This window comes from Kockovaella imperatae (assembly GCF_002102565.1).
Source record: "Kockovaella imperatae strain NRRL Y-17943 chromosome Unknown BD324scaffold_15, whole genome shotgun sequence".
NCBI classification, from domain to species: domain Eukaryota; kingdom Fungi; phylum Basidiomycota; class Tremellomycetes; order Tremellales; family Cuniculitremaceae; genus Kockovaella; species Kockovaella imperatae.
In genome coordinates, this window is record NW_019028955.1 from 157,470 (window position 1) to 178,253 (window position 20,784).

The 20,784-nt window shown below is 52.1% G+C and overlaps 10 protein-coding genes across 10 annotated transcripts; 8 read left to right on the forward strand and 2 right to left on the reverse strand.

The window, feature by feature from the left end:
* The first annotated feature begins 37 nt into the window (after nucleotides 1–37).
* BD324DRAFT_636891 (nuclear fragile X mental retardation-interacting protein 1-domain-containing protein) lies at nucleotides 38–2,249 on the forward strand. The gene is made up of 5 exons (XM_022016946.1): nucleotides 38–689; nucleotides 739–853; nucleotides 898–1,524; nucleotides 1,576–1,671; nucleotides 1,723–2,249. Exons 1-5 carry the CDS (start codon nucleotides 211–213, stop codon nucleotides 1,927–1,929), a joined length of 1,524 nt encoding a protein of 507 aa, XP_021868437.1. The 5' UTR covers nucleotides 38–210; the 3' UTR covers nucleotides 1,930–2,249.
* BD324DRAFT_167532 (hypothetical protein) lies at nucleotides 1,572–2,526 on the forward strand. The gene has a single exon (XM_022012076.1). It carries the CDS (start codon nucleotides 1,965–1,967, stop codon nucleotides 2,475–2,477), a length of 513 nt encoding a protein of 170 aa, XP_021868438.1. The 5' UTR covers nucleotides 1,572–1,964; the 3' UTR covers nucleotides 2,478–2,526.
* Nucleotides 2,311–3,771, forward strand: BD324DRAFT_167582 (hypothetical protein). The gene is made up of 7 exons (XM_022012077.1): nucleotides 2,311–2,905; nucleotides 2,956–3,030; nucleotides 3,085–3,297; nucleotides 3,350–3,419; nucleotides 3,469–3,493; nucleotides 3,535–3,687; nucleotides 3,748–3,771. The coding sequence occupies exons 1-6, from the start codon at nucleotides 2,474–2,476 to the stop codon at nucleotides 3,575–3,577; spliced, it is 858 nt and encodes a 285-aa protein (XP_021868439.1). The 5' UTR covers nucleotides 2,311–2,473; the 3' UTR covers nucleotides 3,578–3,687; nucleotides 3,748–3,771.
* Nucleotides 3,772–4,367: 596 nt separating this feature from the next.
* BD324DRAFT_643534 (kinase-like domain-containing protein) lies at nucleotides 4,368–7,831 on the forward strand (the record flags this gene model as incomplete). Its single annotated transcript, XM_022017554.1, has 14 exons — nucleotides 4,368–4,682; nucleotides 4,745–5,062; nucleotides 5,126–5,258; nucleotides 5,309–5,518; nucleotides 5,567–5,805; nucleotides 5,855–5,996; nucleotides 6,041–6,100; nucleotides 6,150–6,286; nucleotides 6,348–6,431; nucleotides 6,480–6,531; nucleotides 6,659–6,736; nucleotides 6,787–6,820; nucleotides 6,873–7,140; nucleotides 7,196–7,831. 14 exons carry the CDS (start codon nucleotides 4,368–4,370, stop codon nucleotides 7,829–7,831), a joined length of 2,706 nt encoding a protein of 901 aa, XP_021868440.1.
* A 38-nt stretch (nucleotides 7,832–7,869) lies between these two features.
* Nucleotides 7,870–8,789, forward strand: BD324DRAFT_636902 (hypothetical protein). Its single transcript, XM_022016947.1, has 2 exons — nucleotides 7,870–7,922; nucleotides 7,971–8,789. The coding sequence occupies exons 1-2, from the start codon at nucleotides 7,895–7,897 to the stop codon at nucleotides 8,765–8,767; spliced, it is 825 nt and encodes a 274-aa protein (XP_021868441.1). The 5' UTR covers nucleotides 7,870–7,894; the 3' UTR covers nucleotides 8,768–8,789.
* A 1-nt stretch (nucleotide 8,790) lies between these two features.
* On the reverse strand, nucleotides 8,791–11,509 carry BD324DRAFT_636904 (Sec63 Brl domain-domain-containing protein). Its single transcript, XM_022016948.1, has 7 exons — nucleotides 11,305–11,509; nucleotides 10,945–11,218; nucleotides 10,634–10,892; nucleotides 10,200–10,578; nucleotides 9,827–10,147; nucleotides 9,155–9,780; nucleotides 8,791–9,097 (listed from the first exon to the last, which is right to left on the reverse strand). The coding sequence occupies exons 1-7, from the start codon at nucleotides 11,420–11,422 to the stop codon at nucleotides 8,828–8,830; spliced, it is 2,247 nt and encodes a 748-aa protein (XP_021868442.1). The 5' UTR covers nucleotides 11,423–11,509; the 3' UTR covers nucleotides 8,791–8,827.
* Nucleotides 11,510–11,609: 100 nt separating this feature from the next.
* Nucleotides 11,610–12,772, forward strand: BD324DRAFT_167667 (cytochrome c oxidase subunit VIa-domain-containing protein). The gene is made up of 6 exons (XM_022012079.1): nucleotides 11,610–12,022; nucleotides 12,104–12,131; nucleotides 12,263–12,352; nucleotides 12,404–12,473; nucleotides 12,532–12,567; nucleotides 12,618–12,772. The coding sequence occupies exons 1-6, from the start codon at nucleotides 11,692–11,694 to the stop codon at nucleotides 12,648–12,650; spliced, it is 588 nt and encodes a 195-aa protein (XP_021868443.1). The 5' UTR covers nucleotides 11,610–11,691; the 3' UTR covers nucleotides 12,651–12,772.
* On the reverse strand, nucleotides 12,622–15,093 carry BD324DRAFT_636907 (Peroxin-3). The gene is made up of 7 exons (XM_022016949.1): nucleotides 14,744–15,093; nucleotides 14,269–14,689; nucleotides 14,022–14,214; nucleotides 13,467–13,971; nucleotides 13,306–13,413; nucleotides 12,931–13,255; nucleotides 12,622–12,882 (listed from the first exon to the last, which is right to left on the reverse strand). Exons 1-7 carry the CDS (start codon nucleotides 14,905–14,907, stop codon nucleotides 12,808–12,810), a joined length of 1,791 nt encoding a protein of 596 aa, XP_021868444.1. The 5' UTR covers nucleotides 14,908–15,093; the 3' UTR covers nucleotides 12,622–12,807.
* An 86-nt stretch (nucleotides 15,094–15,179) lies between these two features.
* On the forward strand, nucleotides 15,180–16,004 carry BD324DRAFT_643537 (acyl-CoA N-acyltransferase; the record flags this gene model as incomplete). Its single annotated transcript, XM_022017555.1, has 6 exons — nucleotides 15,180–15,221; nucleotides 15,350–15,397; nucleotides 15,455–15,553; nucleotides 15,603–15,647; nucleotides 15,696–15,818; nucleotides 15,879–16,004. 6 exons carry the CDS (start codon nucleotides 15,180–15,182, stop codon nucleotides 16,002–16,004), a joined length of 483 nt encoding a protein of 160 aa, XP_021868445.1.
* Nucleotides 16,005–17,084: 1,080 nt separating this feature from the next.
* BD324DRAFT_167660 (hypothetical protein) lies at nucleotides 17,085–20,777 on the forward strand. The gene is made up of 5 exons (XM_022012078.1): nucleotides 17,085–17,486; nucleotides 17,540–17,605; nucleotides 17,656–17,865; nucleotides 17,916–18,590; nucleotides 18,643–20,777. Exons 2-5 carry the CDS (start codon nucleotides 17,580–17,582, stop codon nucleotides 20,702–20,704), a joined length of 2,973 nt encoding a protein of 990 aa, XP_021868446.1. The 5' UTR covers nucleotides 17,085–17,486; nucleotides 17,540–17,579; the 3' UTR covers nucleotides 20,705–20,777.
* Nucleotides 20,778–20,784: the final 7 nt, after the last annotated feature.

The window sequence follows — 20,784 nt, forward strand, 5'->3', positions numbered from 1 at the left end:
CCAACTACGCCGGCCGTCAAAAAGTTGACTCTGGATCGGCTTTGGCCGCTATCATATCACGTGACATGTTTCAAAAGTTGATCGATCTGTGACGGTCCGCTACTGTTCTGGTTCTGCTATACCACACGCAACCATGGGCAAGGGCACACTCGGTGACGAGCAGTGCTGAAGCCGCAAGAACTGAACGAATCACATTCCATCTGTCTCATCATGGCCTACAACCCTTCTTATTGGAACGCCAACGGTCGACCCGCTCAGTCCTGGTACGGTCAATCTTCTCAACCTGGACCTAGCTCTCAACCCTACGGATATCCGGCATCGGTGCAACCAGTGAACCTTAGCGGGGGATACAACCCGTATGCAGGCTATGCCCCTCAAGCAACTTGGGGAGCTCCATCTCCGTCTTTCGGCCAGACACTATTCAGAGGAGGTTCCTCTGCATACTCCCATCCGAGTGCCAACCCCGACCCCTCGAGACCGGCTAAGCGACCCAAAGGACAAGACCAGGAAGACACTCCTAGTCATTCAAGGGGAGTGAGTGCGTGGAGAAACTGTTCTGTGCCTGGTTGTGGGTTTGTCGGACCGGGAGATCAGGTGGAGATACATGAAGGAGACCGACATCTGATTTTTCCCAATGGACACAGAGTTGAACGGAGCGAAGAGGAAGAAAAATTTGCAAAGCGCAGAGGGTTAGCTGGAACTTTTATCTAGAAATTCATAAGCTGATGTACTGCTCAGACCTGCGCCAGTCATCGAGGGTACTACTATCACTCTACAAACGGACGAGGATATAGCGAAATGGATAGCGGAGAGGAAGGCGAAGTGGCCTTCGGCCAGGCGAGTCGCCGAGAAGGTAAGTGAATCTGAATAGACAATCTCCTGATGCAGTCTCGGTAGGAAGAGGAACGTAGGTCCGCAATTGAGCGTGGGGAGTTGCCTGCGAGAGGAAGGGGCAGAGGAGGCAGAGATGCTCGAGGAGGACGCGGTGGCAGACGGAATGATCCTGCTTCTCAAGCCGAAGATTGGGGACGGCCAGTGACTCCCCTCGATGGGGTCTCGGAGAGGGGTCCAAGAGGCAGAGGTAGAGGCAGAGGACGAGGCACGCCAAGGGGACGTGATGCTGGGTATGGAGCCCGAGGCGGCGCGCACGGGGGATCCGACCGAATAGTTCAGCATGAAACAAGCCCGGCACGGGCACCTAGCCATGAGCCTGGACCTCAAGGAGACATGTCCGCCCGCGTCGAAGCTCAGAACGCCGTGAAGAACACAATTGGTGGACTCGCCGCTTATGACTCCGCTTCCGACGAGGATGAAGACGCTTCGGACGATTCATCATCAACGACTTTATCGGATAGTGAACCCACCACTTCGAGCGACGAGTCCGATGAAGAGGTTGAACCAGCTAAGGCAAATGACTCCTCGCAATTGCGAACAATACCTGCCATCGCTGATAAGCCGCTTTGCAAATTCTTCGCGAAGACTGGCAAATGTAGACACGGAGACAGATGTCGTTTTGCGCATGTTGTGAGTCAAAGTGTCCTTTTCTCCATCGATCGCTTCGCCAATGCTTCTCAGCGCGAAGTCAACCAGCAGAATCGGAATCAAGCAGAACGTCACAGACCGGTTGCAAAGCGTCAAAACCCATTTGATCGTCCAGGCATGCTGAGCGCGGTGCGTTGCATCGCTCATCACCAAAATCACGTGTCTTACCCTCATCTCTAGCTCCTGGCTACGCCTATCCAAAACACTCTATCCCAGATCTCTCAGACCATTCGCTTCCTGGTCGCCAACGATATGCTGGAGAATGTGGAGTTGAAGCCTGGGGATGCAGAGGCTCTCGCTAGGCGGCACGACCTTATCACAGAGGTATCACCAAAATCTGAAACATTCGCCCTTGATGTCCCTGAGGCTGGTCAGGCGGATTTGTGAGACTCTACGGACTGCCGCAATATCATCATCATGATATGTCTCAGAGTATCCTATCAATTGACTTTGGGCGTCTTGCGCGTCGCGTATCGCGCGTCCTGCATGCAATCACGGTGCGTCATCTTGGTACTCTTGACCTTGCAAGACCTTTTGCGCCACCTCCAGCTACTACTGTCCCTCGGGAGTCTGGCAGGGAGCGAGGGGTGCAATGTGTCGTACATGTCTCAAGACACGACAAGAGTCTTACTCACATGCTAAGCCACCAGCGACTGATTCCTTGGGTCATCACTGAACATAAAAAGGTGTACTGGATATCCTTATCGAAACTCACCCAAAAACTGTTTCCAAAAGTTGCTGTCATAAGCGAAAGCTACAAAGCACAAGCACAATCCCCAATCCTGCACGATTACCAAAAGGTCACAGTCGTTGACCACAATTCACACACCAGAGTGCCTTTCAGTGCTCTTTTGACTACAAGTCAACACAAGTATCCTCTTTCTCCCTCTCAAAAAACCCCGCCACGGTCTCTATTCCGACCCGATCCAGTATGATGTCCAACACTGCATTCAACCTCTTGGCCATCCTTGCCGTGGCAGGTAGTGCATTCGCGGCACCTCTTAGCGAAAGAAGCGATCCCAATGAGCCATTGGTCAAGGTTCACGCTTTACCTGATCATTCTACTTCAGGTCAAAATGGAGTCGTGATGGCTAGCGTTGGCAGTACCAATGCTCACGTCGTCCAGACTCCAGGGAACGACGAGAACATTCTCCATGTTCAAGTTCGACCAGATGGTACGGACAAACCATTGGATGCGTATGTCAATGTACCGTCTTCGCCGCTGGGAGGAAAGATCCCTCAAGGAGGCGTCGCAAAGTCGTTCTCTCATACAGGTGATGCGGTTGCTGGTGCGCTCCAAGGGACGGATGCCGAGGACGTTCAAGATGCGTACAAGGTCATCGATGCGGATCCGCTTGCGCAAGTGAGTCGAGTGACAGCATCTCTCCAGTCCTGCCATTGAACCCTCACCAGGCATACGTTGGTGGGCCGTACTTGAAAGCTGGGCAGAAGCGGAGCAGCCCAGTACAAGATGCATCAGGAAAGGTTGTGAGTCAAAATGAACAGCCGGGTGGCAATCGACTGACAGCATTTCCTTTGCAGATTCTAGACACTGAGAAACTGGTCGGAAAGCCAAAGATTCTAAATAATGGTGGCGGAGCTGCAGGATCGTTGCTCAAGACCAATCTCAAGCCTGGAGCCTTGCTCGATACTGGTGGAGCCATCAAATCGGACACTGGTATCATCCGTACTGGTCTAATCAAGACCAATCTGGTTGGTCGTGATAAATTGCGCACTAGCGCATCCACCAAGGCCGTAAGGACATTCTTCACCTGATGTCGTATCGAGACTGATGGGGGCGTCGCAGACTGTAAACCCCGAGAAAGCCCCGTTCAAACAGGGCAATTCAGTGGGCAATATCAAACTTGGTGATACGGGTCTGGTCCGAACCGGATTGGTCAAGGGCAAGCTGATTGAACGAGACAGCCTTGGCAAAATCTTGGTGGGCTCGGTGAGATATGCTCTGAATTGCAAATGGCTGACTTCTCCCAGAATATCGGCAGCAATGGCTTTAAGCAGGAGACTGATCACCTGATTGACACTAACGGCGCCATCAAATCGGACACGGGGATCATTCGTACTGGCCTACTCAGGACCAATTTGATCGGGCGAGAGAACCTGGGGAAATCTCCCACTGGAAAAATTGTGAGATTGGTGTATCTGGAACAAAGACGAGCCGGATCCGCTGACTTCTCGTTCCTCTAGATCATTGACACGGACAAGATTCTGCATGGAGATGGTATCCGTGTGGGCAAGGGTCTCACTCACACTGGTTCGCTCAATCACCATCTCGCTGGCCGTGACAATGGAGGAAAAAGCATTGCCTATTTGCAACTTGCATACGGATCGCTCTCCAAGACGCTCACCGCTTGCGATTCCAATCGACATAATCCGGATGACATTGTGGATGTTTGTATCGATTCGAGACTTCTCTCAGCAGCTCCCCACGGCTCTTTCGTGAGTGGACGCACATGCTTAGACACACAAGGGGAGAAAGCTGACATCTTTATCGCGCCAGGCTTGCCCTGATGAGAATGGGCAGTTTGTCGATTCAAACACTGCGGCAGAAACCACTGGCTTGTACCAGCTCTGTGTGTGGTCTGACCTTGACTGAGGAGGCTACGATGTCTTTTGTATATGTAGACTTGCCCCTGAGCTTTAGATCGTTCCCCTCTCTTAATGCAGCTGCCCACATTGTAACCCAAATCCATCACGCCACGCTGGTCTGCGCGTGTTGAAATCCACAGATTCATGTTGTCGACCCCGATAACAAGACAACTCTCTTCCCAAGTCGTGTGAGCATCGGCAGCTCTTTTAACTGCACAATGTTGGCTGTAGCTTCCAATCTATTCGGAAAGTCCAGCTCACTCTCAGCATACACGCTCGATTCTGCGGCGCCATCCCCGTCGTCCTCCGCAACCCAACTTCCTTCTGGATCTCGGAGCACGGACGGGCCCTCTCAATCGAATCCGTTGAATGTAGGTCTATGGAAAGTAGTGGGTGCGACGCACAAGACAACTGGGAAACATGTCAGCGTCTGGATATTTGAGAAGCGTATGTTGGATCTTGCCAAGGGAGATGGAGGGTTCAGATCTAATGCTGAGGCGAAGGATTTTGTGCTGGAGCGATTAAAGAAGGAGGTGAGTTGACGAGGAGCACGGCTGCGGTCGTCGCCCCGCTCATGCAGTTCGCGACTACTCAGGCTACATCACTCTCTCGCTTGAGGCATCCGGACATCCTGCATATGGTGGAACCGCTAGAAGACTCCCGGACGGAATTGACATTCGTCACTGAGACCATCATCTCATCTCTCGAGACTATCCTCACAGCAGCCGCTGGGCCTTCAAGACGGACTGGAAAACGACCTCCAGAGGTAGAGAACAGAACCGAGGTGGACTTGGATGAAGTTGAAATTCAGAAGGGGACCCTACAAATAGCCAAAGGTTTGAGCTTCTTGCATCAACAAGCGAAGCTTGTGCATCTCAACATAGCCCCTTCGTCGATCATGATCAACGCGAAGGTGAGCCGAAGACCATAAATGAACCTCAAACCTGCGACTGACACGGGAATCTCCTCTTATCAGGGCGACTGGAAGCTGTCCGGTCTTGGCATGACGACCCCGCTCACGCGGCCTGATGGTACACCTAGCAAATACGTCTATCCGGAGGTGGACACACGGATACCGCCTCAGATTCAATGGAAGATGGATTACTTAGGTCAGTCTGCGTATCAGGCTGTACGAACTTGGTGCTGAGCTGTATCGCAGCTCCCGAATATGCTCTCGACTACACACTTACCCCGTCGAATGACCTTTACTCGCTTGGTTGTGTGCTATACGCCGTTCACATGGGCGGCCGACCGCCTTTCCGGAATCATGGCTCAATGCAGAGTCTACGGGATAATGCCGAGGGATCGTTGTTCAGGAAAGACTGGATGAATGTGTCACGGTGGAACCGGTGCAGTGCGGAACTGAGAGGTGAGTGGTACTTCGGGATAGTGAAGCCAGAGTTAACAAAGAGCTTAGATCTGCTACCCCGACTGTTGACTAGACACCCATCCAATCGGATCAGTCTTGCCTCTCTCCCTTCTCATTCATTCTTCTCCTCTCTTGCTATCTCGACATTGAACTTTCTTGATGCTACAACCTTTGCGTCCAAGCCCAGAGAAGAAAAGGCCACGTTCCTTCGAGGCCTGGTCCGTGTACTGCCAACGTTCTCAGATAGACTGAGAAAGGGCAAAATCCTTCCGAGTCTCTTGGAAGAGGTGAGCAGGGGTGCCCTAGGATCTCAGGCTGATAATGATCTTTCTTCAGATGAAAGACACATACCTACTCCCATTCATCTTGCCCAACGTCTTTGAGGTCTCCAACACTCTGAGCAAGAGTGAATTCACACCGGTTCTCTCAAAGCTGCAACCCCTCTTTGGTTTGCGTGATCCTCCTCAGAACATGCTCAGTGAGTCAAATTGGAACTCCACGGATCTCTACTGACTCCGACAGCCCTGTTGGAGCACTTGACCCTTTTTGAAGAGAAGACCGATCCTCCGCTGTTCCGAGAACGTGAGTTGTCAATATATGGTGTACAATGGCAAATTGACGTATACTTCAGACGTCATGCCATTGATCTACAATGCCCTTGAATGTGAACATCTACCGGTGCAGGAGAAAGCTCTCAAAGTGGTCCCTCATCTGTGTGAAATCCTAGATTACGGCACGGTACAAAATGTCCTGCTGGTGAAAGTTGCGGTGCGTAGCGGACCTTGAAGCTGTCTGGCGGGCTGTGTCACATATCTAACGTGAAAGACAGATCCTGTTCACGCGGACACGCATACTATCGGTCAAGGTGCAGACCCTTGAATGCTTCACAGCCATGGTGAAGACCTTAGACAAGGTAGGGTAGAGTGTTGTCGTCACTGTCGACACATGCTCATCTCCGCAGGCGACCCTCACAACAAAGATGGTGCCTCAGCTTGCAAAGATTAAGACGAAAGGTGAGTAGAATGGCACCGGACCTTGCGCTGAGACTTGTTCTAGAACCCGCTGTTATGGTACGTTGGCTATATGCTTTCTGAGGTTGCGCTGATCTGCTGCAGATGGCCACACTCGCCGTCCACGAAGCCATGGGAGCCAAGGTCGACCGAGAGGCGATAGCGACTTTGGTGCTGCCTCAGCTATGGGCGATGTCCATGGGGCCTTGTGAGCGACCTTGCCGAATTCCCTTAAAGGCGAGCTGATGGGGAATGCAGTGCTCAATGCCGATCAATTCGGCCGTTTCATGACGTGCGTAATCAGGACAGAGGAAAATGTAGCATTGGCAACTGACGGACCTCAGCGTCATCAAATCCCTGGGTATCAGAGTAGAGCAGGAGCATAGCCAGCATTTGAGAGATGTGGGACGAATTGAGCAACAGACGTCGTCATTTGCTGGTGGGGTCAATGGCTCTGCGTTCTCGATGAATGGACCGAGTGGAAACGGCGAGGTCGATTTCGAGGCTTTGGTGAAGGGGCAGAATGGTATCGCCAATCCTCTCGCAGACGCTGCACCTGTCGATCCTTGGGATGAAGGATGGGCGGATAGCGGAGAGTCGGACGCGACTTTGGTGAGCCCAAACGCACAACTGTAGTAGATTTCAATGCTGAAAAAGCCTCTCGCAGTCTCAGGCTTTCCCGGGCCTATCCATGACCTCCACACCGGCCAGCAGCTCATTCTTGTCCTCGCCGATTCCAACTGCAACCGCGCCCTCTTCATCCTTCACCGCCACAGCCAGTGTCAGCCGCCTCAAAGCCCGACCCGTTCCAGCTTCAACTTTTGATTCCTCTGCTTTTGCTTCGCCTCCTTCCGCACAATCATCACAGCTATTGTCGCCCGGTCCAGCATCTCGAACGCCATCCTACAACGCATCCCATCAGCATGAATCTGCAGGGCTCGCGCCATTGCAACCTCAACGACCAGCAGCACAGCGTGCTCCCTCCGGCAACGCTCCCAATTATAATATATCCCTGTCGCCACATCCCCTTACGCCATCACAACCCTCGAACTCGTTATCATTCGTGTCTCCTGCCGTTGCTTCCCTCTCATCACCTCATTCGGCTCAATCGACATTCAAGCCGATGCAGACCTTGAGCACGATGCAATCTAGCAAGCCAACGATGTCGAGCCCCGCAATCCCGGCTGTTCAGCCTCCACCTGGCTGGTCATCTGGCGTGATGAAGCCTACGGTTGCGCCTAAACCGACTATTCCGAGCGTGTCTGGGAATCAGAATTGGGGAGACTTTGATCCTCTGAACTAGAGCTGCGACTAATATGCATCGATGTCAATATCCGGCAATCCGGCTTTTGCAGTTTGCCCAGGAATGTGTATTGGAGTTCAGGCTATACCTCCTTGTTATGTCTTCAGACCACTAGATACGATGAGCAGACTAGACATACCCCAATATGACAGACTCTCAGATAGGGTCTATGTCTACCGACCTGCCTCCGCTGAATCCTCAGACGATCTCCTCATCCTGTGCATGTTCATGGGTGCTCCTCCTAAAGTAGTGGCCAAGTATGCCTCCGAATACGGAAAGCGTTTCAGTAACATGACAATCCTCCTGGTCCTGTCGACTATTCAGTCAACTTTCACTCCTATGGTCAAAGCCCGACGCGACATCGAACCAGCAGTCGACCTCATCGTGGATCGGTGCAAGCGAGCCAACGGTAGAATCAAAGGTGCCGTGTACTCGAATGGTGGTCTGTCCAGCATGATCGCCATTGCGAAGAGCGTCAGAGCGCAGACTGGGAGTCCGCTCGAGATAGATGGTCTCATTATCGATTCCGCACCTTCCCCTCCGAACGATCTGACTGGCGCGTATAAAGCATTCTCAGCCTCCGTCCCTACTGCGTTCAAATCATTCCCTGTTGGAATTGTTACTAGCCTGCTTATCTGTATCAGCCTGCTGGTGTGGTGGGTACTGGCGTTGGTATCGGGCTATGGAGATCCTATCGACACGCTTCGACTCGCTCTGAATGATCAGAGCCTCTTTCGATCGGAGACGAAACGCACGTACATTTATAGCAAGAGAGACGAGATTGTCCATTACTCAGGAGTCGAATCGAGTGCCGCAGACGCTGAGAAACAGGGATGGAGGGTCCAAAAGGTTCAATCAACGAATACAAGACACGTAGCTCACTCCACAGGAGACAGAGAAATGTACTGGAACGCAGTGGAAGACACGTTGAAGTAGAAGATGTATCGTATCAGGTTGTAAATCACCCTAGCCATGCATATGTCGTCACCATGGACATTAGTCGGAATCACTAGAATCCTCATTAATGGCCTTTTTCCTACCCTTAGGTCCCTCCTCATCGCTCGAACTCTCATACTCGTACTCATATTCACTATCACTTCCCTCTTCCTCATCTGCATCGCCGTTGGCCTGCCCGTGCACTGGTGAAGCCTTGACCTTTGCCCCTCTCATCATTGCCATCTGACCGGCGAGCGTGTCTTCCTCGGGATCAGAAATATCCTCGTCGTCCGAAAGCTCGTTGTCTAGCGGAGGTTCCTCGACCTTGAGCTAGCGATACAACGTCAGCTTGAACCTTGATTCAATCCTATGGATTTATTTCCGTACCATGATTGGCTTTTCAACATTTCCACCCAAGAAAGTATCACTTGCAGCATACAGAACAAAGCTGTACAGGTTCGCCTGAGGCGGCGCCTGGAATTGAAGGGAGAACTCTCTCGGTTCAGAAGGCAGACCATCATCACGTGGAAGAGGCAAGTCGGTGATGCGGATAGGTTGGACAATGACCTTGTTCAGCTTCGAGTCCCCGAGCAAAACTTGGAAATTCGGTTTCCGAAGTCCAGGCCATCTCGGTGCGTGAGCGTATCCATTCGGAGGGTACACCTTGTTTTCAGGCTTCTTGCCTTGGCGTCCAACTCTCGGCTCCTTGGTCCCGGTGACCGCATCCGTCAAGCCATCGACCAGAGGCGATTTCTCGTCCCTATTCTCGGCGCTGGCTTCCTTCTCCTCGACCTCCTTATCAACTTTCTCCAGCTGGTCTTCAACTTCCGTCACACTGTCATTGGCAACGGTGTTGTCGTCGTCGGTACTCATCTCCGCCTTGACATCTCCATTGGCCAAAACTTTCGGTTTGGGCAATGTATCGGTAGGGATAGATGTCGAGGCATAATTATATCGCGCTCGAAAGGTGAGGTTGACAATGGAGCTAGGAGTCACCACTCGCTCGCCAACCACTAAGTCAAGTAAGCAACAGCAGAAACGTTTAGAATCTCGACTGACCCTTAAATTCTGCATCGGTAATTTCCAGACGAGGCCAGTACTTCAGTACTTGGTTCGCCTTGCCATCCACAATTTGCTTCTTCGTCGCTCTCTCGGCCCATTTCCTGCCTTCAGACCCGCTCGTCACACCAAGCTCAAACGCTTTTTCGAATTCCAAGCCTGGAAGTTGGGCAAGAGGAGAAGCAGATGGAGGTAGCGCTTGGACCAAAGCCGCTTGGAGTTGTACAACTCCCAGTGAGGTGGCCAGCCAATTATGTGCGAGGGCGATGTTGAGCAGGGCAGTAAAGAGTGTCGGAAGCGCTCGCAATACAGCGAGTTGCTCTGGTGTCTGATTCAGCGTCTGCTTTGGCTGATGATCCTGGATTAGACGTACCTTCTTCGAGATCCGTATCCTTCAGGTCGTGTCGTAGCAAGTGAGCCCACAGAAGAGCACTGGCTCGACGCGAGACAGCAGTGGTCGGAGCCACCCTGTTCTCCTTCCTCATATTTGGATCCTCAAACACGAACGTATCCTCTCGCTTCGTCTCAAGCTCCTTTTCAAGCTCATCAATCCTGCCTTGGCGCTCTTTGCGCTCCTTTTTAGATCCCCGGCGTCCCCCTGCAAGTATGGGAACCAACTCGAGAGCACAAGATAGGAGGGCGACGAGAGATCCAAAGTCGGTATCTTCTTGCAGGTGATGGAAGAAGAGCTCCGCAGTACCGTTGAGGACTCCGTCTCGAGTCATGCGTCTTTGCGAGAACCACCATCGGCCCTGAAAAGGTGATTGAGCGAGACATCGCGGAACAAGGCAATTTGGTACAACTCACCACAACCAGTGGAATTCCTCCGCCCAAGAGCAGGCCGTACGCAGCCAGCACCCCTATACTGCTCTTGCCCTCCACAACCCATTTCGGAATCGCGATTTTGTCCTCCCGCTGCTGTGGTCCATCTGGATTCCCGTATTTCGCCAGGTTCTCCCTAGTCACCTCATCTGTCAAGGATTTGTATGCCTTTGTGAGCTCGACGAATTTGGCGTCCGCATCGGCCTGAGTCTGGTTCGGTCCAAGAACAATCTTGTCCGGATGACTGAAAAAGGGCGTCAGGCTAGTCTTCCTACAGGAGCAGGAGATCGGCTCACAAGAGCAAGGACAGCTTTTTGTAATGCTTCTTGATCTGCTTTTCGGTGCTTGAATCGCTGATACCGAGTACCTCGAATGGATTGTATATTTTGTCACCCTCCATCATTGGCGTCTGAGATATCCTGTAGCACAGAAATGCGAATAGACTCCAACCCAGGACCAGGGGTACGATACGTCTCCAGAACTTGCGTTTCCGCTTTCCTCTGTCAAGTGAAGCGAGCTGAGTCGCGCGAGTCGCACATGTCGAACAGGGGCACAGGGGTTTGAGAGTGGCTGAAGAGAATGGGCTAGATCAGCGTGATATCCCTTGTTATGAGGTCTGTCCATATAGACAGATTCTTGCTCTCGCTGACACTCACCCTTTTTGGAAGGTCGGATTGCTGAATAGGTGAATGGCAGCAGCAGTATAGCTAGGAAGGTAACTCCAAAATAGGATGCCAATGAACCTGAATCATCATAGGAGATTCCAGGAGCCATCGTGTCAGATCCGAGTAGCTCTGCGAGAGCTCTCCGTCGAGATCACCGCTGGTTTTGGGTCAGATGTTCTATCCGTGTTCAGAGCAGCCTCAACAGATGATTGTGGAGAAAGTATTGAAGGGACGTGGCATGGGGACCTTAAACGGTAAACTCGAATAAAGTTTTTGACATCATTTCCCACTTTTGGACTCATACAAATCACCACGCCCCCCTCTTCATTCTATAGTATCCGATACGCTATCACCTTCTTGTACCCCGATTCTTACACCATGATGGCGTCAACTGTGAGATCAGCAAGTCTGAGACTACCTCTTCGATCCGTTTCAAGGGTCGCATCGACTGCTCGAATCCTCCCGGCCGTCAGAGCAAACTCTTCGACATCAGCAGCCGTCCATGGAAATGAGAATCAAGTTGCTCAAGAACAAGGAGGCGAAATGGTGGAGCGCACAGTCTTGAACAGAGACATGCACGGCGTCAAGATGGAGCGTCTGGTTCATGACAAAATTCCTCATGGCGTCGATGCTTTCGTCGTCATGCCTGGCTACTACGCCGATAACGCTTTCAATGCATCCCGGAAAGCCGTTGAAGACCACGCTCGAGGTGAGTAGAAATGTTCGAAATTTTGATGGTCGCAAGACAGAGGATGAGCATCCGGCTGATATCTCTCTCTCCTCTATCTAGAAACCACTGAATTGTGGAGAAGGCTCAGGTGAGGGAATCGAAATCCGCCATACGGATGCCATGCTGACACTGTGTTCTCCTTTCTTCCACCCTCATGCTTTCCCTTCACCTCTTCGCCTCATCTTTTGTTATCCTCGTCCATATTTGACACTATAACAGCTACTACGTCGCTCTCCCAGCATGTCTCGTTACCGGTATTTGGGTCTACCTTGGAGAGAAAGAACACGCCGACCACAGACAAGCCCTCATGTGAGCGGATGTGCACTGTCCACCAAATCGGGCGGCTTGCTGATCTTAGAGTTCCAGTGATGCAAACGGAGGTGAACCACCGGAGCGCAAGGTCTACTCTTACATGAACATCCGAACCAAGGTGAGTCTTCGAACGAACGAATTCGCTCTGTATGCTACAATCACTGACTTTTGCATAGCCATTCCCATGGGGCAACCAAACTCTCTTCTTCAACGTGAGTTTCGCAGTAATCTGTTCAATGCAAGCTGACTGACGCTTCTTCAGCCCGACGTCAACATCAAGGCCGAGGAGGCTTAGAGCAATACAAAGGATTCCAATGGGTGACGGTTTTTTCTTCAGCCGCATGCAGAATTGTCTCGGAGACGATGCTCGCTCTAGTGCTTCATCTTGTGGAAGGGTACTGAACAGATCTCATACGTATACTACAACAAGCAGCATCATTCTAAAGTGGTCCTTACTGACTCGTTGGGGCCCAGTCACCAAAAACTAATGCCACGAACCCTTCATATTCCGGTACAGCAAGAAGTGCCTGCGTACCACGTCAGCCTCCATTAGGTTTTACCACCGAGAGGCTTACCTCTACGCCGTTGTCAGGCAAACCTTCCCATACGCTCTTGCTCCATCTGTTGATGACCGGTAGACAATCTACCAACCGTTTGCCAGAGTCGTCCCCCTGTCCAGAGTAAAGTTCTTCAGATAACGTCTGCAAAAGCTTGGCGGTCATTGTTGTCACGCCCTTGTGTATCAGATAATTTGCGTCGGGAGAAGAGAGATGGGTTTTGGTCTGGCCGAGGAGATATTGCAGGTGCTGTCCGAGGTTGGCGGTGGAGCTTGGCAATGGGCATGGTTCGGTTGATGAAGTTGAGCGAATCGGATCCGGCGGTAACAGGTTATCCGTGAATCTGCTCATGTAATATGAGCGGGTTATGTCTAGGACGCCATGAATACGCACGAGTATAAAGCTGCAGCGCCATCCACGGTGACAGTCTCAACCCGCGCTCGAAGCTCCTTGATCAGCTGCTGCCATCCGCCTACCGTCAGTTCCTTCTTCAGGGCGATTCTGCGGACGGAAAGCATCAGATTCGATCCGCAAGAGAAGTAGTGACGGCCTACCCTCCAAAGACGTCTTCTACCGCTGAATCGACCCTCCTGGCCAGATGTCTCCATCCTTCGTGCAGGATCCACCACGAGTAAGAAAGGTAGATCCTTTCATCTTCCATCCTCTGAGCCTCAATCGCAGCTTGCCTACTCTCCAAGATAGTACATCGAGCAGCAGCCTCTGCTGTTGATTCCGGCGGACTCGAGGATGACATGAAGGGTATCGAGGGGATCCATTGCTCGATAGGAGCTGGGATATACGACCTAGGATTAGAGATGATGGCAGGGGTCTTCGATTGGACAAATCCTCTAATGCCCAGTGACGGTATGGGCAGAGAGGAGAACCATCCTCCCGATGTCTCTTTCGAATGGATCTGTTTTGGTTCCTCCTCATGCTCGGGCCTATTCTGACGCTTGACGTCTTCCATATAACGCAATCGTGCTAGCGTAGCTAGTTGAGAGGCAGTCAGAAGGTGAAGCAGAGGCAAGAGATAGGCAGTCGTAAGTGATCGCGTGAGAGCTATAGAGGTCTTAGCTGGTGCAATAGCGAGTACGCAAACGAATGCTCACTCTGAAGCTTTAGATCTTTCCAGAGTTCCTTCTTACTCTTGCCTGATATGTCGGCCGAGACGATATCGATGAGGGGACGAGGTGGTGACGAATGAAGCATTGCCGAGTGCGAGAGATCTGACGGTGGTGATGCTGATGCGGAGGAGATGTCTGTCGGTGGGAGGGATATCGACTGTGACATAGTGGAGGACGCCTAGAGATGGAGTATCAGGCATATTGCGCTCGGTCATGGATTGCTCCCACACACCTCGTCACCCGATGGATGATATAGCATGGACCCATCTACTGGGGCACCTGCCTGTGTTTCGTCCGGCCCCGCATCGCTCTCGAGCTGATTTTCTCGTTGTTTGAACTCCGACGCCCAACTTTCGCCAATACGACCATCGTGGGTCACACCCTGCTCCGGCGATGATTGTCCGTTTGTGATACTCTGAGCCGTCGACTCGGTGTGATTCTGAGGACTCTGTTGAGCCCCCTGAAGGATCATCGAGCTCTCCGGTGTCTGAGCTATGCTTCCACTCAGACTCGTCTCTGTAGATTTGCCCTGAATAGCTTGAGATATGACTTCGACAGGATATGCCGCGGACAGCTGGGGCTGTAACGTCGGAAGGAGGGCGTAGAGCGTGAAGTGGATGGTATTTTGCAAGGACGTAAAGTGGTTTCTCAACCTGTTAGCGAGGGACGTGTCAGAGTCCATTTCTATCAGCCCTTTTGTCACCCACAAGTCCTTCTCCTTCTTCTCTTTGATAGCTCTGGCTCTTGCTTCCCGTAGTCTGTCCAGAATGTACGATGAAACGAGGTAAAACGATGTCGCTGTGCCTACGAAGAGGAGCATTCTTCGGAAGCGCCTCTGCCATGGTGCACCATCCGACGAGGACGAGGGCATTGTAGATGGTGCGAGAGGGATTGAAAAGGAGGAGGATGAGGGGCTCGGATGAGCTCTTGAGGAATCAGAGTATGGATCCTACAGAAATCTGCCGCCGGTTAAAGAAGGTCAACCGATGAATCTTTCAAGAAGTGGAGGTGGAAGATGGCAGGGGGTCCAGAGATGGGGGGGATCATCATTTGGACATTCATAGCATTGGAGACCTCTTGCGACTGCTGTACATAGGACAACTACAGCAGCAACTGACGCCCCAGACTGTACGCATTCACAGAATGACCCAATATACCATTTCCAAAGGCACCAAGGAGGATGTGGTGAGGATTGCCATCCTCATTGACTCGGCTGATCCAGAAAACAATGTAGCAAGAGGTCCTCGATATGATCATTGAGCTCGTGAGCACGGCTGAATGAGACAAGGATCGTGCTGAGAGGCTCCGCTCAGGCGGTCTACGAGAAAGAGCCAGACGCTGTAGTCACAAATCACGATCAGGTGGGTGGGTGGAGGACTAGGCCACAGACACCATACTTATACCTTCTATGCTTGTAGCTCGTGGAGAACATTTTCAACAAAGGCTATGCGAACATCTTTGTAGCCCGAGTAAAGACTGAAGATGGTTCGAGAGGAGAAGCAGTTGGCTTTGCCTTGGTAAGCGGTTGATCTATCAAAACGAAACTCGCTGAGCTATCCATGCAAGTATTTCTTCACCTTTTCGACATGGCTAGGTGTGCCTGGTCTATATGTACGTGTACGACTAACGTTGAGTGTGACTGTGCTCAACTTGATTCAGCTTGAGGACCTCTACGTCAAGCCTGATCATCGGGCCAATGGACTCGGTAAGAGGCTCTTTGGGGAGCTGGGAGCAGTTGCCAAAGAAAGAGGATGTGGAAGGGTCGAGTGGAGAGTCCTCAAGGTGCGTCGAGGCGATGGCTCAATCATTGCCGTGTATCTAGCCAATTGATCATGTGTCCAGTGGAATCAACCCTCGATCGACTTCTACGTCAAGAGACTCAAGGCTGAATCACTGGACGAATGGGACACTATGCGATTGGAAGGATCAGAAGCTATCGCAAGATTGGTACAAATGAGGCAGCAGTAGGCGACGCGTTCGGAAGAAGACGACGCTGTCTTAAGTTGGAGTGGTTCAAATCGATTGATGATGCTCCGCGATCATCTTGAGAGGTCGCCTCAGGGCAACCTTTCGATGCGAAAAAGTATTTCACTACCATATTGAACTCAAAATGGTCAGATGACCAGCGGTGGGAACAGCGTTTCTCGTTGGACGTGGATCATGAGCACCTTGTTCAACTGACTGACAAGTCATTCCTCAACTGCCTTACTCCTTCCTGCCTTGCCCTCATAGCCACTCCTAGCCCCATGTTCAGACTTTGGTCGACTGAAATTGGGATGGATCACACGACACCCTCATTTGACCTTCCTTCGCTTTACACTGGATCCATGCACCGGTCATTCATCGGACTCGTTTTTACTCGTCTCATCACGCTCCACAAGCCATCTGTCATCCGCATCGCTTCGTCACTTCTTCAGTCGCCCTCTGCTCATCCATTCTCCAGTATCCAAAGGCTCAATTTCCATGCGGCCCCTGACCGACCTCACCCCAATATGTCTGTCACCTACCCGTCCGCCTTGTGCTTACGATTTATGCTCTTCCTCTCTTGGCCATGCGATAGAATCCAGTCTTGTCCCTTCCCGACGTGCCTTGACGCGAGGACCTAACGATGCCTCTCACAGCCATATATACTCGACATACTGAGTATCACACAACTACGTGATGATTCGTTGCTGCATAGTTGACAGTCGCGACTGACTTTTCGAAGAGTGGCGGCGATTGACGAGGAATGGTAATTTCACTTGATTGAACTCGATGTTCATTTCCTCATCCTCTCAAACCTTTACTCATCCCTTCTCACTCTTAGGTCCTATGCACACAGCTTCGATCTCAACATTCTTGAGGTCTCACATCAGTCAATACCCCTCCGAAAGCCATCTGATAATCTGGTCTCTTTGCCTCTCATCTTCTACCCACGGAACGTCCTCCCAGTCTCCTAGTCCCCCAACGCCGATCATCTTACGATCCCCTCTCTCGGTCGAGTCTCTACCAAGCTACTTCGGGGATGGAAGACCAGTGTTCCACCCCTCCGAAGCACATTACTCCACATGCCGATCCGATCAGCTCACCACTCTCCCCTGAAACCCTCTTTACTCCACCCCAGCAAGATCTGCCTCAATCGGCAGGACCTTACAAATCCGATTCTCTCACTTCTCCGACCACTCCTTCTACCCCAGTCAGTAGCACCCCAGTCCCAAGGCATCAGAGACGACACAGCTACAGTCCTCGCACTCCCACGGCATTATCGAGACCTCCTCTTACACTCGCAAGTGCCGTCACATTACAACCAGAGTCACAAGCAGCGGATAAGGGACGTCGACAATCTGTGTCGGAAGAACGGCCTCATGTGTCGAACATTCATGTCCCGCCAATTTGGAGTTGGGATGCATCTCATGAGGCGGATGCGGAGAGTGAACCTGATGAGGAGGCCCATCTTTCTACTTCTCAACGGTGAGCTATCTGCGGCGACCAAATCATGATCTCGGCTCAAAATCTGATTGCAGTCGTTGTCGGCCGATATGATTCAACGAAGAATCTGCGTTGATGTCAGAGGAGGAAGAGAAGCAGATGCGAGTCTCAGCTTTGCTCTTCCGCGCAACCCAGCTGACCACCATCGCAGCTTTGGCAAGACGGTGTCGGAGATCTACCGAGAGGAGACCTCAAATGATCACCTCTACATGCCTCGGCCTCTACCTGACGACGCTCCTCCACCCAGTCCTCGTCCAGACTCTAGCCCAAAACTGGGGGCGACCTTGCCTACCGACAGCTCCGTTTCCTCCAACGCGGGTTTGGTAGAGAGTGTCAAGGAGCTGGAGGATAGGATGTCAAGGTATGCTTTTGAGTGGGGTCCTTTTAGTTTCGCTCACGTTCACATATCAGACCGGCGGTTCAATACTCGGAGGCGTCGGTTCCTATGACCAGGACCGACTCCACCTTAACGAACCCCTCTTCGGAAGATATGACTCCGGTGAACACTCCTCGTTCTAGTTCTCGTGGTGCCTGGAATGTCATCGCACAGGCGGTCGTACCCGCCGCAGCGCCACTGAGCCCCTCCGAAGTGCTTGTTCGAGCTCGAAGCGAAGCCCGGGCGAAACTGTACAGGTCCTCCAAGGTCATCCCTTATCCTGATCCTTCGCCTACTCGTCGCATCGGCTCGCTGCAAGATAACGATTGCCAGGCTCAGCAAGAGGACTCATCAACTGAATCTCTTTCGGGACAACCGGCCACCAGTCCTACGTCTCAGTCCGATGCCAGGGATTACGGCTGGGACGACGACCGGCAAATGTGCACAGACGAGTGGATGCGACATGTAAGGAGGAAGCGGAAGTCCAGCGACTTTCACGCTGTGGATGTACTTCGACACCGATATCATTTGCAGTTCATGGGTGATGATTGGGAGAATATCACAGACTCGCAAGAGCAGATCATTGCCAAGGCGCAAAGGTTTACACAGGCTCAAGGATTATCTGTACCAGGAGATAAGTCGACGCTTGGCCTAGGTTTTGTCGATAGCGCCTCTCATATGCGTGGCGGTGCCGATGATCTGGATCAAAGGCGGGTTTCCCCAGCCCGACGTCAATATTGTCAGACTGACGAATTCTGCTAGGCCGTCGGATGAGAGCAGATCAATTATAGTGGACGAGGATGTACCCATGACTCGCCATGTCTCGCCGGATCCTGGGGAATCACATTACCAAGAGCATCCGCTTACTGTTGAACCTGAGCAACCTTCGTCACCAACATCCAGCGACGGCGATGTGTCGGACTACAGTGGCTGCACGGACGAGTCCACTTCATCCGATACGCCACTCCACGTTCACCTCTCGAGTATTCTCAACCGATCCAATGTCACTGATTGGCTCGCTCATGGTCTAGAGGCTCGTCGAGCTCAAACTCTGGACGCGCAAAAGGCAAGATTGACCAACCGAAAACGCCCACGACCATTGTACAGGGACGAAAGCGGGGTCAGAGAGAAGGAGCCGGGGATCCCTCAGAGTGGGAACAGGATTAGGAGCCCCAGCGATGGGGCGCGTGCTTCTCCGTCAGGCCCAAGACCCTCAGGCTCGTTTTCCGACTCCGTGGATTCCTTAAAGCAGGCTGAAACCCAAACGAGGACCAGAGACCTTCGTCCCTTCAAAGTCCATTTTGGGCCGGAAGTGTCGGCAGGTAGACCTTCAGCAGAACCTTTGAGCACGGGAGCATTGACGTTGGACGACAAGGGGAGTGGCGGCATTGATGCCACGGCCTCCAGACCTCTACCGATGGATACGCAGGCATCGTCCATCGCCCCTTCCCCAAAATTTAAAGGCAAAGGAAAGGCCAAAGCTATTGAGTACACCCAAGAGTCAGTGGAGGAATACATCGGGCCCAAATCAGCCTTTAGTTCGCCGTCCGATTCGCCGTCTGATTCTGATCCAGAAGAGGTAGCGGTGCAGCTCGCACTGGAGCGATCGATACAGGACTCTCCCAATAGGTCGGGATTCGAGGTTGCCCAGGGTGATGAAGCTGGACCATCTACTGGGCCAGGCACGAGATCTCAGACCGCAAGAGACCCTTTTGGCTTCCTACACCACAGCTTGGAGTCTGAACAGTCGGTTTTTCGCACAGCAGGAAGAGGTGTCGCGAATCTTCCGGAAGCTGAGCAGGCGACATTCAACTGGTTTTATTGGGGCTGGTCAGACACTTCTGATCCTCCTTCGAGCCGTAACGATACGAGCCGCGATCCCCTATGGCTTATCCTGGACCCTCCCGATTGGCGTGACAACTTATTGAGGAGATTTGGGCACAATCTATTTGAATCAGGTGTGCAATATGCTCTTGAACCCTGGCAGGAACCCCTACCGGTGCCATCGGTCAATGTCATCCCTGCCACACCGGTGGAAATGACGATACCCACGTTGCCGGATGATCAATGGCTTGGTGTACCGAGATCTGACTCATCGGGCCGTCTCAAGCGTAGAAGCAGCTGGCATGGTCGAACTGAGTCCTTGCTCCCTTCAATTATCAATTCGGACATTGGAACCGACGTCACAACCTTACCAGAAGATCGATGGACGGCTTCGGTGACATCGGTGGAAGACACAATCAAGAGGATTCATCAGATCTTCGGCTTGGGCCCGTCGATAGGACGGGACGAGCAAGCACAGGTCACTCCTGCATCTTTCATAACAGCTGGAACTCAGGGGAATGAGGCGATAGTTTCGCCTCAAACGGTTACACGACCCCGACCTCGACTATTCAGGTCTCTCTCCGAGCACTTTTTAGGTGTCCGCGGGATCCTGGAAGATGGAGCTCGAGAGAACTATAGGTCAGACCTCAGAGCTTCCAGGCCCGCTCCCAGACCTCCCGTCCAGATGGAACAGCTCGATGGCCCAAAGGTCATGGAAGAATCCGCAGCTGCACGATTGACTGCTTATAGGTATCCCGCCCGGCCCAACGAGCCGTCATTGTCTAATCAACTGCACTCGTTCATTGATCTGAATGATGACGACGATGTCCAGTCGATTCCGTCAACTACCGATAACCATAGTCCGACGCAGGCTGTACCGATCGAGTCTGAATCGCCATTGTTGACTTTTGGCGAAGCTTTGATGACAACCTTCAGTTCGACGATGGATCTCGTTTTGAGATCTTTCTCCGGAGAGTCGGAAGATGACGAAGATGAGTAATGGGAGAGCTGAGCGAAGCTTTGAGAGGATCGTCTACAGAGTTCGTGTCCTCATAGCGTAGTCTTGTGACATTGCTCTAC

Bases quoted from the DNA above. Each gene is read 5' to 3' on its own strand.
- BD324DRAFT_636891 (XM_022016946.1), top strand. From the start codon at position 211: ATGGCCTACAACCCTTCTTATTGGAACGCCAACGGTCGACCCGCTCAG. The intron at 690-738 runs GTTAGCTGGAAC...TGTACTGCTCAG, and splicing joins AAATTTGCAAAGCGCAGAGG to ACCTGCGCCAGTCATCGAGG. The intron at 1,525-1,575 runs GTGAGTCAAAGT...AATGCTTCTCAG, and splicing joins GATGTCGTTTTGCGCATGTT to CGCGAAGTCAACCAGCAGAA.
- BD324DRAFT_167532 (XM_022012076.1), top strand. From the start codon at position 1,965: ATGTCTCAGAGTATCCTATCAATTGACTTTGGGCGTCTTGCGCGTCGC.
- BD324DRAFT_167582 (XM_022012077.1), top strand. From the start codon at position 2,474: ATGATGTCCAACACTGCATTCAACCTCTTGGCCATCCTTGCCGTGGCA. The intron at 2,906-2,955 runs GTGAGTCGAGTG...AACCCTCACCAG, and splicing joins ATGCGGATCCGCTTGCGCAA to GCATACGTTGGTGGGCCGTA. The intron at 3,031-3,084 runs GTGAGTCAAAAT...TTTCCTTTGCAG, and splicing joins AAGATGCATCAGGAAAGGTT to ATTCTAGACACTGAGAAACT.
- BD324DRAFT_636902 (XM_022016947.1), top strand. From the start codon at position 7,895: ATGTGTATTGGAGTTCAGGCTATACCTC. The intron at 7,923-7,970 runs CTTGTTATGTCT...GACTAGACATAC, and splicing joins TGGAGTTCAGGCTATACCTC to CCCAATATGACAGACTCTCA.
- BD324DRAFT_636904 (XM_022016948.1), bottom strand. From the start codon at position 11,422: ATGGCTCCTGGAATCTCCTATGATGATTCAGGTTCATTGGCATCCTAT. The intron at 10,579-10,633 runs GTGAGTTGTACC...TCACCTTTTCAG, and splicing joins GAGGAATTCCACTGGTTGTG to GGCCGATGGTGGTTCTCGCA. The intron at 9,781-9,826 runs GTCAGTCGAGAT...TACTTGACTTAG, and splicing joins TACCGATGCAGAATTTAAGG to TGGTTGGCGAGCGAGTGGTG.
- BD324DRAFT_167667 (XM_022012079.1), top strand. From the start codon at position 11,692: ATGATGGCGTCAACTGTGAGATCAGCAAGTCTGAGACTACCTCTTCGA. The intron at 12,023-12,103 runs GTGAGTAGAAAT...TCCTCTATCTAG, and splicing joins CGTTGAAGACCACGCTCGAG to AAACCACTGAATTGTGGAGA. The intron at 12,353-12,403 runs GTGAGCGGATGT...CTGATCTTAGAG, and splicing joins GACCACAGACAAGCCCTCAT to TTCCAGTGATGCAAACGGAG.
- BD324DRAFT_636907 (XM_022016949.1), bottom strand. From the start codon at position 14,907: ATGCCCTCGTCCTCGTCGGATGGTGCACCATGGCAGAGGCGCTTCCGA. The intron at 13,256-13,305 runs GTGCGTATTCAT...TTACATGAGCAG, and splicing joins GGCGCTGCAGCTTTATACTC to ATTCACGGATAACCTGTTAC. The intron at 12,883-12,930 runs GTAAGCCTCTCG...CGTGGTACGCAG, and splicing joins TGCCTGACAACGGCGTAGAG to GCACTTCTTGCTGTACCGGA.
- BD324DRAFT_167660 (XM_022012078.1), top strand. From the start codon at position 17,580: ATGTCAGAGGAGGAAGAGAAGCAGAT. The intron at 17,866-17,915 runs GTATGCTTTTGA...TTCACATATCAG, and splicing joins CTGGAGGATAGGATGTCAAG to ACCGGCGGTTCAATACTCGG. The intron at 18,591-18,642 runs GCGGGTTTCCCC...GAATTCTGCTAG, and splicing joins GCCGATGATCTGGATCAAAG to GCCGTCGGATGAGAGCAGAT.